The sequence below is a fragment of the Macrotis lagotis genome, chromosome 6 (genome assembly GCF_037893015.1).
Source record: "Macrotis lagotis isolate mMagLag1 chromosome 6, bilby.v1.9.chrom.fasta, whole genome shotgun sequence".
Classification (NCBI taxonomy): domain Eukaryota; kingdom Metazoa; phylum Chordata; class Mammalia; order Peramelemorphia; family Peramelidae; genus Macrotis; species Macrotis lagotis.
Genome location: NC_133663.1, coordinates 64,673,890 through 64,688,369, shown reverse-complemented (window position 1 = coordinate 64,688,369; position 14,480 = coordinate 64,673,890). Strand labels below are relative to the sequence as shown.

General features: G+C 36.6%; 1 protein-coding gene across 3 annotated transcripts in view; it reads right to left on the bottom strand.

Annotated features, from left to right (window-relative positions):
* Positions 1-865: 865 nt before the first annotated feature.
* The window catches only part of PAX3 (paired box 3), a 113,136-nt gene continuing 99,521 nt past the window's right edge, over positions 866-14,480 (bottom strand). For all 3 annotated transcript variants that reach the window (XM_074192548.1, XM_074192550.1, XM_074192549.1), the window contains exons 8-9: positions 2,242-2,488; positions 866-900 (exon numbers count right to left, since the gene is read on the bottom strand). In XM_074192548.1, the coding sequence (XP_074048649.1) occupies positions 866-900; positions 2,242-2,488 (282 nt within the window). The remainder of the gene's footprint in view (positions 901-2,241; positions 2,489-14,480) is intronic.

The following is a 14,480-nucleotide window of genomic DNA, read 5'->3' as shown; positions in this document are numbered from 1 at the left end:
TATAGTTCTGATTCTATTTATAACACTTTGGATGTTTCCAAAGCTTCTGTGAGGTACACAGTATTGCACATTGTTAGGCAGTTGTGGAAATCAATGTCACTGTTTTTCCCCCTTGCTTGCTTCCAAATGTTAACATGGGATTAGGAAAAAGTCACACACCTCAGCCCGCTCTAAAAGATACAACCAAGTTTCTTTGTTTGTTTTTTTTCTTCACACTATATCGTGTCCCATTAGCAAAATGGGTTTATGATCTTTATTAACAACTGGATTACCAAAGAGAATATCATCAATAATTTATCCTGGAAGTCCTTTATATCTATCCTAGCTTCCAAAAGATGGTGAGATTGACTGTGGATGTCAAATTCCAGTGTGTAAGATTAAAGGGTTCCCCTCTGCTCATGCTTCAGAAACTGAGCAGCTTGAAAATTGTAGCAATGTCAACATTGGACATCCAACAAGTTCTAGTCGACAGCATCGGGTTGCTAAGTTTTAGAACATTCTGCTTGTCCAAATTAGGCCAGGGATTTCTCAAAGGAGCAAGAATGGAATGTGTTCTCTCAGTCATCACTAAACAGTTTGAGTATTTTGATGTGTGGCCATGTTAAAGCATTGCCTTAAAAAGCCCCACTGGTCTTGTATTGCCCAAGGTCTTCCTCTTCTCACCTGTTTTGTCCAACATGTCCAAGAATATATTGAAAACAACTACTGGAGAAAGAAAACAACTCTCCTGTACCTTCTGTCACATTGACCCTCCCCCACCCACCCCCCACCGCCAAAGGGGTTGACTTTTTCAGAGAGGATTCTTCTTGTCTATGTAATGGAGACTGGAAACAGGACCAGATTTAACTGAAAGTGGACAGTTCATTTATGCGATATCTGGCTTCAGATAATGAAAGGCACCTGCAAGAGAGCAAAAGGAGCTTTTTAAGTCATGCTGTAACAACTTCACAGTAAGGGGCAACGTCAGCTACAGGTTGACCATGTCATACTTAATACTGGGGTATCAAAGGATAGGGACTAATATTTTTATTCCAGGGACAAGTTTGACAAAACTCTGTGTATCTGGGAATATCTACTCTAATGAGTCTTGAGCTGACCTCATTAAGAACATGTGTTTCTAATACCGGGCTGCCAGTGATTATATCATCTTGGCCAACCCTTATGTTTTACCTAATGGCAATCAGATTTCATGTCTCAGCAATTAATAACATCAAGATGTTGTTGACATCACTTAAGAAAATAATTATGCAACCAAACTCTTATTTCATTCAATATCTCAGTAATAGATCTGATTCTGGGATAGATGAGATAGATAGATAGATAGATAGATAGATAGATAGATAGATAGATAGATAGATGATAGATAGATGATAGAGAGACAGTCAGACAGACAGATAGACAGACAGACACATGCATGCATAAATGCATAGATATTTGGATAGATGGATTAGAGAGATGTTTGGATGACAGAAGTTAGATAAGATAAATAAATATGGATAAATTGATGAAATAGACAAAGAGATGGATAGATAGAATACCTACAATAATGGATGATAGATGATAGATTAGATAAATAATAGGTAAGAGTAAATAATTAGATAATAATAATAGATGATAAAATTGGTGAATTAGATAGATTTATGATGACAGAAAGGAGTTAGAGAAGATATAGATGGAGCTAGACGATGATGGAAGAATGGATGGATGGATGGTTTAGATAGATTGATAAATTAAAGATAAATAGGCACATCAGATTCTATTTGACCCAAGACAAATAGTTTAACTTCTCAATTTCCTCATCTATAAAAAGGACATAAAAATAGCACCACTCTTGAGACATTGCCAAAGGATTAAATGAGATAAGCAAACTCTAAAGTGCTTTATAAATGTAAGCTATTATTTTTGAAAGTCAATTTGTTCCTGAAGCCCACCTCAGACACTAACTAGCTGTATGAACTTGGTACAGTCATTTAATGACTCTGAGCCTCAATTTCTTCATCTGTAAAATAGGGATAGTAATAGCTGCAGCACTTACCTCACAAGACTGTTTCAAGGACAAAGCTTATCATCATCATCATCATCATCATCATCATTATTATTATTATTATTATTAAAACATGTAGACATAAAGACAATGTTTGAATTAATCATTTTCCCATCCCCTTTACATAGTACAGAGAAAGAATACAATAAGACTTCCAAGAGCATTGAATTACCCCATTAAAGAGACCTAGTACTCACTTTGTCCATATTGTCCATACTGGTAGCCTGTAACAGGATCCATGCTGTAACCTGTGGTGCTGTAGGTTGGTGGGCAATAGGACTGAGATGTTGGCAGACTATCTAAGCTCTTCATGTGATCTAGTCTCTGACTGCAGCTAGCAGACACGGTAGTGGTTGGTTCTAGGCCCCCGGTGAGAGGTGAGAGAGCATAATCAGTCTGGGGCTGGTGAGGTACCCCACCATGGTTAGTCAAGAGTCCCATTACCTACAATAAAGGAGAGATAATGAAGAAATTAAAATGAAATAAGAATAATATCTTAAAAGGGGACTAGAAATATACTGTGAAGATTCATTCTTTTATTTTTTTAGGTTTTTGCAAAGCAAATGGGGTTAAGTGACTTGCCCAAGGCCACACAGCTAGGTCATTATTAAGTGTCTGAGGCTGGATTTGAACCCAGGTACTCCTGACTCCAAGGCCGGTGCTTTATCCACTACACCACCTAGCCACCCCTGCAGATTCATTCTTTAAGGAAATATAATGATAGAGGCTGACCAGATGTGCCAAGGGAATAAACCATTCACATCAAACAACTAAATGATAACTTTTAACTGAAGTATATTGGGAAGGATGAGAAAGTGGAAACAAATACCACATGTGCTCACATATCATGAAAAATATTTTTTATTTTTCCCCTCTGATGCCTAACCAAACATTATATCTGGATGTTTCACAAGTTTGCCTACCCAAAGGAAGCACAGATACTTTAGAGGGATCTTAACAAAGAAAAATTAATAGAATTGATCTCTTAAAAAACAAAAAATGTCTTTCAACGTCCTTTGTTTTCCATTTAATTTCTATACAAACATATTTTGCACTCGTTGAAAGGCTTTAAAAAGAGCAGTTTTGTGAGATAAAGACAGAAGAAACAGAAATGAAAATATGTTATTTGGCTGGTTTTTTTTCATGACAACGATCCTGGAGAACATGAAAGTTTTTTTTCTTCTTTTCTTTCCTCAACTAGCACCTCAGTAACCTAACAACTTTCAGATGAGGATGTTAAGTGTTTCACAAATATTAGCTCAGTGACCCTTACCACACCCTGGTGATGGAGGTAAGTGTGTAATTAATTTTGCAGCTGGGGAACCATAACTCAAGAAGAGTGAATAACTTCCTAAATTCACACAATTCATTGAAATGCTCAGCCCACACACTAGCCCTGAAATTCTCACATAAGGTCAGAGCTACAATATCTGGAAACTTCTGGTCCTCAAAACTATTTTCTATTTACTTAATTGTGTTCACCGGAGTGTTCCTTGAGAGTAGGGACCATTCAAAGACCTAACTTAGGGTCTAAGACATAGTAAGCTTTTTAATATAAATACCCTAGGTTGAACAATGTTTCCCTTTTGAACTTTGTGAATGGAAAGGCCTCAAAGTAATTCTTAAACTAACATTGTTTTTGTTATCATTTAGGAAATCTGAGAAATAGAGAAGTTAAAATGTACCCCACTCCAAAAAAAATCCCCAAATAGGGTAGAAATAGAAACTCAAAGGAATTTTGCTCTAATCACAAAATTATATTCCCTAACAGAGTTAAAGCACTAAAGTACAAGTTCTTGAATTTTTTGGTCTCAGAATGCATTATACTCTTAAATATTATTTATGTGAGTCATAACTATATATACTGTATTAATATCTTAATATTATTATTATTATGAAAATGGATTTTGACCTCACAGACCCCCCCCTAAAAATGACTCAGGGTTCCCCAGGAGTCTCTGGACCATACTCAAAACCATCGAACTGGAGAAATGCTGAAAATCATGCTTGTCCTTCATCTTTCTGCATCCACATAGACCTGTGCCTAAATTAAAGGAATAGAAAAGGTCCAGATAGTATCACAAACCCCTTTTAAAAGTGATCCAAAGAACCTTCTATCTACACTTCATTTCCTATCAGTGAGTTTTAACTCAATCAAAGATCAAGTCAACTCAGCAGAGAAGAACATTATCTACTCGGCAACATCTATACTATCCATTCATATCCCCTTCCTAACTTAGCCTATTTTCTCCAGCCTTTTTCAAAAGCCCCACTTTGCAATTCATGGCATCCATCATTCATAGTTTTTAAATTTGTTATGACCAGGAAGGGTGTCAGAAGTTATATATTTGTCAGTAAAGTGAGTTTCAAACAGAGCACAAAGCAAGGAGAAATTTTTGTCTCAAGAATTTGAGATTTTATATTCTCCTTCCCTTGACCTTGTTACAGAATGCCTTCCCCATCATCATCTCCTCCAAAACCACAGACCAATTCCTGTCAACTATGAGAAGGAGCAAATCAGTGGTAAGATCAGATTCAGTGATGTAACATTGTGGGTTTTCCATTTAAAATTTAATTTGAGATCATGTTTTATATATTATGTATTCACTCAGTATTGTATAGTCAACCGTTATGAACTGGAAAATAACATTATTTCTAATCCTCCTTGTGGCTCCCTTACTAACTTAAATAAATTTTAAAATTTCAAAGCTGCTTATTTATTTTCTTTTTGCTCATTATTTCAATTAAAATATTGACATACATTCTTATCTTTAAAAGCACTAAAGAATAATAAAGAAAATAAAGATCTACAACTGATTCTCAACCATACATAACCTAGAAACACCCTGGGGCATGGGGGGGGGAGGGGAAGGGTGAGGGGCACTTCGCAAAATCAAATTAACAGCAGCCTACCATCACAACTCCTAAAAAAACTCAGAATCAGTATAACACAAGGGTTTTCCTCTGAAAGGGCCTAACCAGTATTGCAAACAGTGAGAGTATCATAGGGTCATCATTGAAGCTGGATGCTCAGAAGTCATGATTTCATGTCTTCATCTCCACATCTTGAATATAACTAAGAAACTATAAAGATTTTTTTAAAAAATTACTCATACTCCAGCCTATGCATTGTTTTGTTTTGTTTTCCCTAAGTGCTACATCTGAGGTTTTCCAGTTTAAGCAAGGAAACTCATGAAAATGTTTATTGAACATTTTGCTTCATCAGACAAAAATCTAAAGAATGCTTGAAAAAATAAAACTTGCTCAGCAACAATTATTATGGGAAGTCTGTATGTGCATAGCGAACATTAGGGAACAAGAAGAAATAATTATTTTAGGAATGAAAACTACAATACTTTTTTTTCCAAGATGGAGGATAGATACCACAGTCAGGAATCAAGAAAAGAAGTGTTGAGGGGGAAAAAACAAATTCTTTCCTTTAAATTAGCACCATTAATTAAAGTCACATAATTGGTCCAAAACAAAAATTCTAAGTTGTTACTATGCCACTCCATGAATAAAAACAGCCAATGACACAGGAAGACTTACATGGAAAGTAAAGTTTTAAATTGGTAACTAGGCCTCAGAGATTCTTTATGGAAGACAGTGATTCTGAATTCAATCATTAGCTGTCAACTAAGGGAAAAACAGAATGAATAGTCAGATCAATATGCTTTAGGGAGTAGGGGGGAAAAAAAGTAGTATTCTCCTGAAGTAGATAATTGTACATATTTGCATAATAAATCATCTACCACATTTTTTTTTTCAGGTGAACAGTTTTGAAAGCCACCCAAGAACCTCATCTCTACGTCTCAGTAGAGACCTTCCTGAGTGAAGAAATGAAACCTGTAAATATACCAAATTTATTTTCTGGTTTGGGAATGAAAATGAATTGAATAATCAAGGCCTATTAGAAGTTTTCAGTTCTTATTTTTTGCAGTGGAGTGCAAAGTTCTGAATATTCAAAAAAAAAACCTCCTGTACTATTCCTGGAAACAGAGGAAGAGGAAGAAGAGTAGAAGTGGGAGAGGAGGTGGTGCAGTGGATAGGGCATTGGCCCTGAAGTCAAGAGGACCTGAGTTCAAATCCAATCTCAAACACTTAATAATTACCTAGCTGTGTGGCCTTGGGCAAATCACTAAACTTCATGGTCTTGCAAAAAAAAAAAAGTGGGAGAGGAGCGGATACAGGAGGAGAAGAAATAGCAGGAAAAAGAGATCAAAGATAATGGAAAAGAAGGGAAGATGGAGAGAGTTTGGAGGAAGGAAGGGAGGAGAATAGAGAAGAAAGAGAAGAGGGTGGGTCAGAAGGAAAGGAAGGAGAGGGAGAAGAGATGTAACAAATTGGAGAAGAGGAAAAAAGAAGGGGAAATAAGAGGAGGGAAGAATTTGAGGAAGGGGAAGGAGGAAGATGGTGGAAAAGAAGAGGAGGTGAGAAGAGGAAAGGGAGGAGAGAGGGAAGATAAGACGAGAAGAGAAGAAAAAGGGAAGGAAGGGGAAGGAGAAAGAAAATAGGGTCTAGGGAAGGGGAGAAATAGGGAAAATAGAAAAAGAGAAAGAAGAAAGAGAAAGATGAGTCCCATTTACATGCCACTTTAAGATTTACAAAGTAGTTTTCCTAAAACAAACACATGAAGGTAGACAATGCCTCAGGTATTTTCTTAGTTTCCTTATCTGTAAAATGAATTGGTTAGGACATATGGTCTTTATGATCCTTTTCAGTCCTAAATCATATGACTGCCATTAGCAGTTGATTTAATGAAGACTTCCTACATATTATTCATAAACACACTGGACAAATTAAATTAAGCTTGCCCTGAGTGCAAGGTACTATGTTCACTCCTGAAGATACAAAGTTTTTGTTTTTCATTCCTATGTGGCATAACAAAAATGGCACTAGATCTGGACTGAGTTTGAATTTCATCTAACCGCTTACTACCTGTGCACCCTGGGCAACCAACCTGATTAATGTCTCTGAAGTCTGCTTCCTCCTCTGTAAAGTGAAGCGATAGAATGAGAGGACCTCTGAGATCCACTCCAGGGCTAATGAAGGAATTTGTCAATGACCTTCCTGCACTAGATGACTAGATGACTAGATGACTGTCATCTTTGATCTATGACGTGGTGCATAGCCTTCAGGATCTTTAAGTCCAGCAAGGAGGGGAAAGATACATGTGCACCAATTAACATTGTATGAGGTAGAGTGTGTAATAGAGGCAAAGGAGACATCTGAACAAAGTTCTCTAGGAAAATATGAGAAAGAAGGGGAAATTAGGGCAGTCTTCTCAGAGGAGATGGAAACAACTGGTCCTTGAAAGAAGATTCCAGAAAATGAAGATGAATGACATTCCAAGAAAGGGAAATAGTCTGACAAAAATGTGCAAAGGAAAGAGACAGGATACAGTGTGGGGACTCACCAGATAGAATAACTTGACTAGCGGATTAAGGGTAGTTGAGACCAATAAGGGAGAGCCTGTGAATGTAGGACTTCAAATACTTTTCAAACAGTTTGCATTTTATCATGATGATGTTTGTCCTTCATTCTCAAGAAGACCATGACATCAAGGAAGGGATACTATGACAAGCACATGAATTGGATTTGAGTCAGGGCGGGGAGGGGGGCTGTGCTCCGTCACCAGCCTCACTTTTTCCTCCAGAGCCACCTGGGTCCAGTGGCCAGATAAGAATCAGGAGGACTGGAGATGGTCCTGGATGTGAGGCAATCAAGGGTAAGTGACTTTGCCCAAGGTCATATAACTAATAAGTATCTAGTATCTGAGATTGGATTTAAACACCTATCCTCCTGACTCCAAGGCCAATGCTCTATCCACTGTGCTATCTTGGGGTTGCCTTAGCAGTGATGAATGGGGAGAGGAAAAAACTGAAAATTCTGTTAGATTTCTCTAAGAAATCATCATGAAGGAAGAATCATAGGAATTCTGTTAAATTTTACTCTTTTGAAAAATCCACATGAATCACATTTTACTTCCTCTGATAATGAATTCTATTGTTAGACACATCACTTTTTCAGAGGAGTTAGCAAGGGGTATACTTCCAAAACCTCTCATCCTGACTCTCAAATTGAAGTTTGTAAGAGTTTGTTACAGAAAAAATGTGTTGCTATTCAGATTTATCTTTCAGTTTTCCTCATTTGTTGAGACAGATTGTTGCAAAAAGTTGCACAGTTATAGATGACTTATAATTAAGAAATTATCAAGGAAATTCAGATCAGAAAATATATTTGGAAAATTAATAGAAAATATATTCTTTACTTTCCATTAACATAATTTAAAACCTCAAGTCTCTATGGAAGGGTCACATTACACTTTTATGTTTCTTTCTTTAAAAGTCAGTTCTGTATTTCATGTGGTAGGAGGAAAGCTATAGGAATTTCTTCTCCAGCTAGTGATGCTTGAGAAATGAGCTTTTTTAGAGCACCACCAACATGGGCAGAAAATATTTTCCAGTTGCAATTCCCTTATAAGGACTCTGGTAAAATACTTTTTCATATTATTTTAAAATGCATTTTTCTTGCAATTTCTTATGACTTAAAGAGCTGTTTAATCTATTTCTAACAAATTCTTTGCTCTTTTTATTTAATTCACATTTATACATATTGATTTATTATAAGAGATATGGCTTATGAATCCAGCACTGATTACTGGCATTTTTACTATTTATTTAATTTTAAATCATATATATAAAGGACAATGAAAAATTTTAAAGTTAAAATACACAACAATTCAAGTATAATTGAATTGTCTTTTACAGGCAATACTAAAGGAAGAGAAGAAATATAACTTTTCATTTGTTTCTTCAAATTCATGCTCCTTTAGAATAAATTTAAGGTAACTTCTGAATGTGTAATCACCAGATTATCTTTTTTAAGAATCATTGAATTTTGTGTACTCTGAAATGTTTTTCTATTTCCATATTTTGCATGACTACCCATCTAAGTGAAGTGTATAAAGAAGATCCCAAATGTTATGAGCCTTTATGAAAATGTGCCATATTTATTATTTTAAGTCTTTAGGAGGGTGACCTTTAATTTTTAAAAAAACTGCATTTTGACTTGCAGATTCCAAACTCTGTCCCTCAAATTTCTTCATTTATTAGAGGAATTTTCCAAGCTTTCTTTTGACTTACTTATTCTCCAGTTTCAGAATTCCAAATAAGTTGTTTATATCTGATTGGAAAATTATATGGTTCAGGAAAAATGAACTCTTTATGTTTGCTTCATGCCATATTTCCCTTGAATTAATTTTCCTATTGTGAGATTAAATTTAAAAGATAAAAACTGCAGGCCAAATTAAGATTTACATTTAAAATTATGTGTCTGGAAAATATTTGTCTTGGCACACACACTCTGGTTATGCCCTCAATTGAAAATGCACTGAGTTTATCAAGAATCTAAAATGATTTAGCAAATTACTGTGTACATCTGGGTGCTTCTTTTTCCTCCCCAAGAATCATTGGTGTGGAGCTCTCTTTTCCTTCTTATTCCAACTGACCAGATGTGCTCCTGCTTCAAACACTTCAAACACTTTCAATGCTCTTTTTGTTAAGTCTTATACAGAGGATGCTAGTCTGATTAATACCAAGGCTTTACTTTCTTGGGGTACTCTTCCTCCAAAAGTCTATTGAATAAAATAAATAGTAGCCATATTTAGCCCCCAGGAACAAACCCTCTGCCTCCCCCCCCCCAAAAAAAAATTCATTTATTCACAGGTTTTTTTCAGTCAATTCTGTCCAGTTTAGGAGCCATTGAAAAGTTAAGCTTCTGAGTCTATTGACTTCAAGGCTGAAAAAACTTAAACAGGAGAGGTTTTCCTGCAAATATCTTCTTCGGATTCAAATGCCTTAGGAATTATCCTGCAATTGATTAGCATCTAAATAATTAGATTTTTGCTCAAGTCTGTTTGAAAGCTGTAAGCGGGAAGTCGCCTGAAGGCAGTGGTTTCTCTTAAAGTATGGCTCATGACCTTCTCACCCATACAAGAAGTTACAGGAAGGGCAGAGCCAGGGCTTACCTAGCCAGCCACTGAGGGTAAAATACTCAGTAGAATTCAACATTATTGAAGGGATTCTTAAACCCATTTTTAAACCTTTCTGCCTTTGTCAAACCTAAAGAGAGAGTATGAGAGGTAGTATTGCAAGTATGATTCCTGTATTGCTTGTGATTTTTTTACAGAGGGCATAGGAAGTCTCTGTTAAGTGCTACATATGCCAAGCCTTGATGTTCTATGAGAAATTATGGGAATGATTTGTCTTTAAGCAAGTCTTTGGAATAGCTCTCTCCAAATATAGATATCACAAAATAGTTTCTCTGAATCTTAAACTTCAGGGCAGGTTAAATTCATAGCAGCATGCTGGATCGATTAATTTCCAAAAGAGAAAACCCAGGCAATGGAGTTGAGTATTTTTTTTCCCACTTATGGATGGATTAAGAATAAATGGTGGCTTCTGGCTCATTAAGAAACAATCATATAACATCAACCGATTAGCAACAAAATAAAACCCGTTAAGAAAAAAAGCTTATATACTTAAAGGAAGGTCCTTGCCCATTAATACAGTTGGTATTTGACTTACCATAGGCATAATAAAATTCTCATATGTTTTAATTCATTTACGCATGCCTGCATTTAATATGCTTTCTGACCATGTCTGCAATTAATATGATTTATGAGAAAAGAACATGTGCATTATTGGGGGGAAGGGCAAAGATACATATTTTCCCCCCTCCTATGAATGAAAGATTTAATGAAACAGCTCAAGGAAAATTGGTGGCCGTTAACATATTAAGTTGGACTGACAGAATCCTGAGTAAACTTCAGTGGCGTTAATGATATCCTCTTATCTGACCCTGACACATTTGCGGCATATAATTTACAGAAGCTCTGTCCAGGGAATCTTGACAAATGCTCCTGACGATGTCAGGGCAATGTTCCATTCTAATGTAAAACAGATGTGGGTCAGATCCCCTCATTCATCACTTAACACAGAGACTCACAAACTCTTTCTAAGAGGAATGACATTACCTGCTGTTAAGGCTTTTCCCTTCAGAAAATTTCTCAGACCCCCAGCAGTCCTCCAAAGGATGAGCACATGAGCAGATCACTTTGGCAATCATTTTTTCTAGAACGTCTGCTTTCATATCCTCAATACTCGGCCTTCATCTCTAAGCCTCTTCAATTCTTTCTGCTTCCTGTCTCCAATCTGGCCTTCACTACCTGAGGAATCCGACTACTGGGCTAGAGTCACAGCTCTGCTCAAAACCTATCAATTAGCTCTCCATTGACTTCCAGGTAAAGTAGAATCTCTTAATCACGTCATTCATAGCTTTCCAAAACCTGGCATCAATATTTCTTTCTAGCTTCATTTATATTCCTCCCATCTTATATTATATATTCAAGTCAAACTCTCCATATTCTCATATGCAGCTTAAAATTCTCACTCTGCTCTGCATTCATGTGACCCAAGGATTATGGATTATCTCTCTCTCTCTCTCTCTCTCTCTCTCTCTCTCTCTCTCTCTCTCTCTCTCTCTCCTCTCTGACTCTCTCTCTCTCTTCTCTCTTCTCTCTATGTATATATGTGTGTGATAGACTTCTTAGAAAGACTGGTGAAACCCATGGGTATATACCCATTCTTAGAATAATGTTTTTAAAGGCATAAAATACACAGTATTATAAATGAAACCAAATACATCAAAAATTTTTTAAGTTCACAGGTCTCAGTTTATGAACCCCTTGGCACTTTCCTACCCTTTTCTGTTATACTTATCAAATTCTTCTTTGTATTACTGGGACTTCTTTAGGTCTCTTTTCACAGCCTCTTAGATTGTAATGGGGGCTGGGAGATGGGTGAGAACCCATAGTGGTAGACAGCGGAGAACTGGGCTTTAATTTAATTTAACTGGGATCCCTCTGAATCTTTCTAGTCATGTGACCTTGGACAAGTCACTTTTACTCTCTTGGTAAAAAGAGAATGACATTTTTGTAGTACCTACCTCACAAACATCTGGTGAGAATAAAATTAATTAATCAGGTAAAGCACTTTGTAAATCTTAACAAGCTGTATAAATGTCATCTATGCTAAGCTCCTGAGAGCAGGGTCCCTGTCAGACCAATCTTTATATTTCAAAGGCTTAGCACAATGCCTCACACATCCCAAGGGCTTAATGAGGGTGTACTGAATTGGATTGAAAATGCCTGTGGAAAGTGGGCTGCATATCTTGCTTTAATTTCATGAGGATATCAGGACACATAAGCTATTAATTGTCCCTTCCAGAGGGAAAGAGCTCTGGGCTACTTAGGCATCTCCCAGCACTAAAATGCACTGCTGTTTTTTTTAAGTCTTTTAACAGCCTGCAAAGTAAAAAATATCCAGAAGTAAATGCATGTTGTTTCCCTTTAAAGAATCGCTGCATTCTTTCTGTCCTCAACAAACACATATTGGTGCAAGTCACTCTGAACTTGGGAATACAACTTGATACCTGAATACAAACTAAACTGGTTTAAATTAATATTATCAGACAAGAGCCCTTCATTGACTTTTGCCTTGGAAGCCTACCTGCTTTGAAGAGATGCAACATGCCCAACTTCACTTAACAGCTTTTTTTTCAGTCTTCAAGGAGGCTTGTGAGGTTGGCATATCTTGGACCCTGCTGCTGTTGGTGACAACCCCCTGCTAACATCCTAAGCCTGAGTGGCTGCCTTACATATCAAGTACAGAGTACCACATACATCTCACAATCCTTTTCTCTTAACTGAAGAGGTGAAAAGCAAAGTCAACTTTAATTTCTATTACTATCATTGGAGAAAGGTTTGGGGATGAAAAAGGGCAGAAGAAATACACAAGAAAAGGGCACAGAAAAAGAAGCAATAGAAATCTTCAGTATGTATTTTATCCTTGTGTCACATTCTATGGGTTATCAGTGTCTAGCTACATCCCCATTCTTCAAAAAAAAATCAAATGGGAGAGGCGGGGGTAGGAGTAGGGTAAAAATTCTATCATGTCTAAATTTAGGTGAACTATACTTGAATCAGCCAAAAGCATCCCTGTACCCATAGGTTGGAAGAAAGAACTGGGCTACTATGTCTTAGTTGGTCAAAGATAACTGACTGAATCAGAGGACAACATGAATAATTTTCAAAGAAAAATACATGTATTATTTTTGTTCAGTCATTTCAGTCATGTTTGACTTTTTGTTCCCTCATTTGGGATTCTCTTTACAAATGTTTTGCCATTTATTTCCCCAGCTCATTTTAAAGATGAGAAAAATGAGGCAAATAGGGTTAAATGACTTGCCCAGGATCAGAGGTATTAAGTCTTGGATGATGAATTTGAACTCTGGTCTTCCCATCTCTAGGCCCATTGCTCTATCAACTGCACCACTTTAGCTACATCTTTTGTATGCTGTGTGAGAAAATGAAGAGAATTCCTGGTAAAATTTAGGAAATTTCATTTCTGTAAGTATATGCTTTTGACTGTTGTGAACTGTGCCATGGAGCAAAATGAACATTCATTTGATCAAGGTGAAAAATAAAACAAAACAAACAAACAAAAACTTCTATGCAAACAGTGCAGTATAAGGGAGAGTACTAGATCCTACTTGGTACCTTAGAAAATTCATTTAATCTCTCTGGGACTTCCTAGATTTTCCTAGATGCAAAATAAGAGAATTAAAATGCATGATTTTTAAACTCTTTTCCAATTCTAAATTTATTAGAGTCAAAGAACCTGAATTCAAATCCCCATATTATTATTATCACTTCTTATTTGTTTGGACTTGGGTCAACCATCCAACCTCCTAAAATACCTTTAATCTCCGAATACTATGATCCTGTAAATTGTCAGAGAATACAGAATTTCCCAGAAGCTGATGCCAGACAATGATGTTTCATCACCAAGCTAACAAATTCACCAAAAACTAGATCTGACCCAAGAGGTGTGAACCAACAACTTCCAACTCTAAATCTATGACTCTGTGATCCATGTAACACAATGTGAGGGCTGGCCATTGAAGATTCAGTCCTTAGGGCTTACTTAAATTTGCCCTTTCTAGTAGGTTATACAGAACATATGCAATATTCTCTCCCTGGTTTCAGTCTAATATCAAGACTTTGATGAGATTAGTGTCTGGGGGAAAGTGCTATGAAGTCACAAGAGGTCTTCTGGTTTGCCAAGGAACGAAAAGGGTTCAAGATACTCTAATCAAAATTGAGTTCACATATAAAAGGATCAATTACCCCATTCTCAGCATGAATAATGATGAGCAAGGCCAAAACTTATTTCAGCTTCCAACGGGCAGAAATTGCTTTATTTCCCACTCAACTAGCTGGATACATAAACTCATGACAACTCTATTTCTTTTTTGTTGATTCTTAGTCTTACGATAAGGAGTATTCTAAGAAGGGAGAGCCTAGGAATTAGTG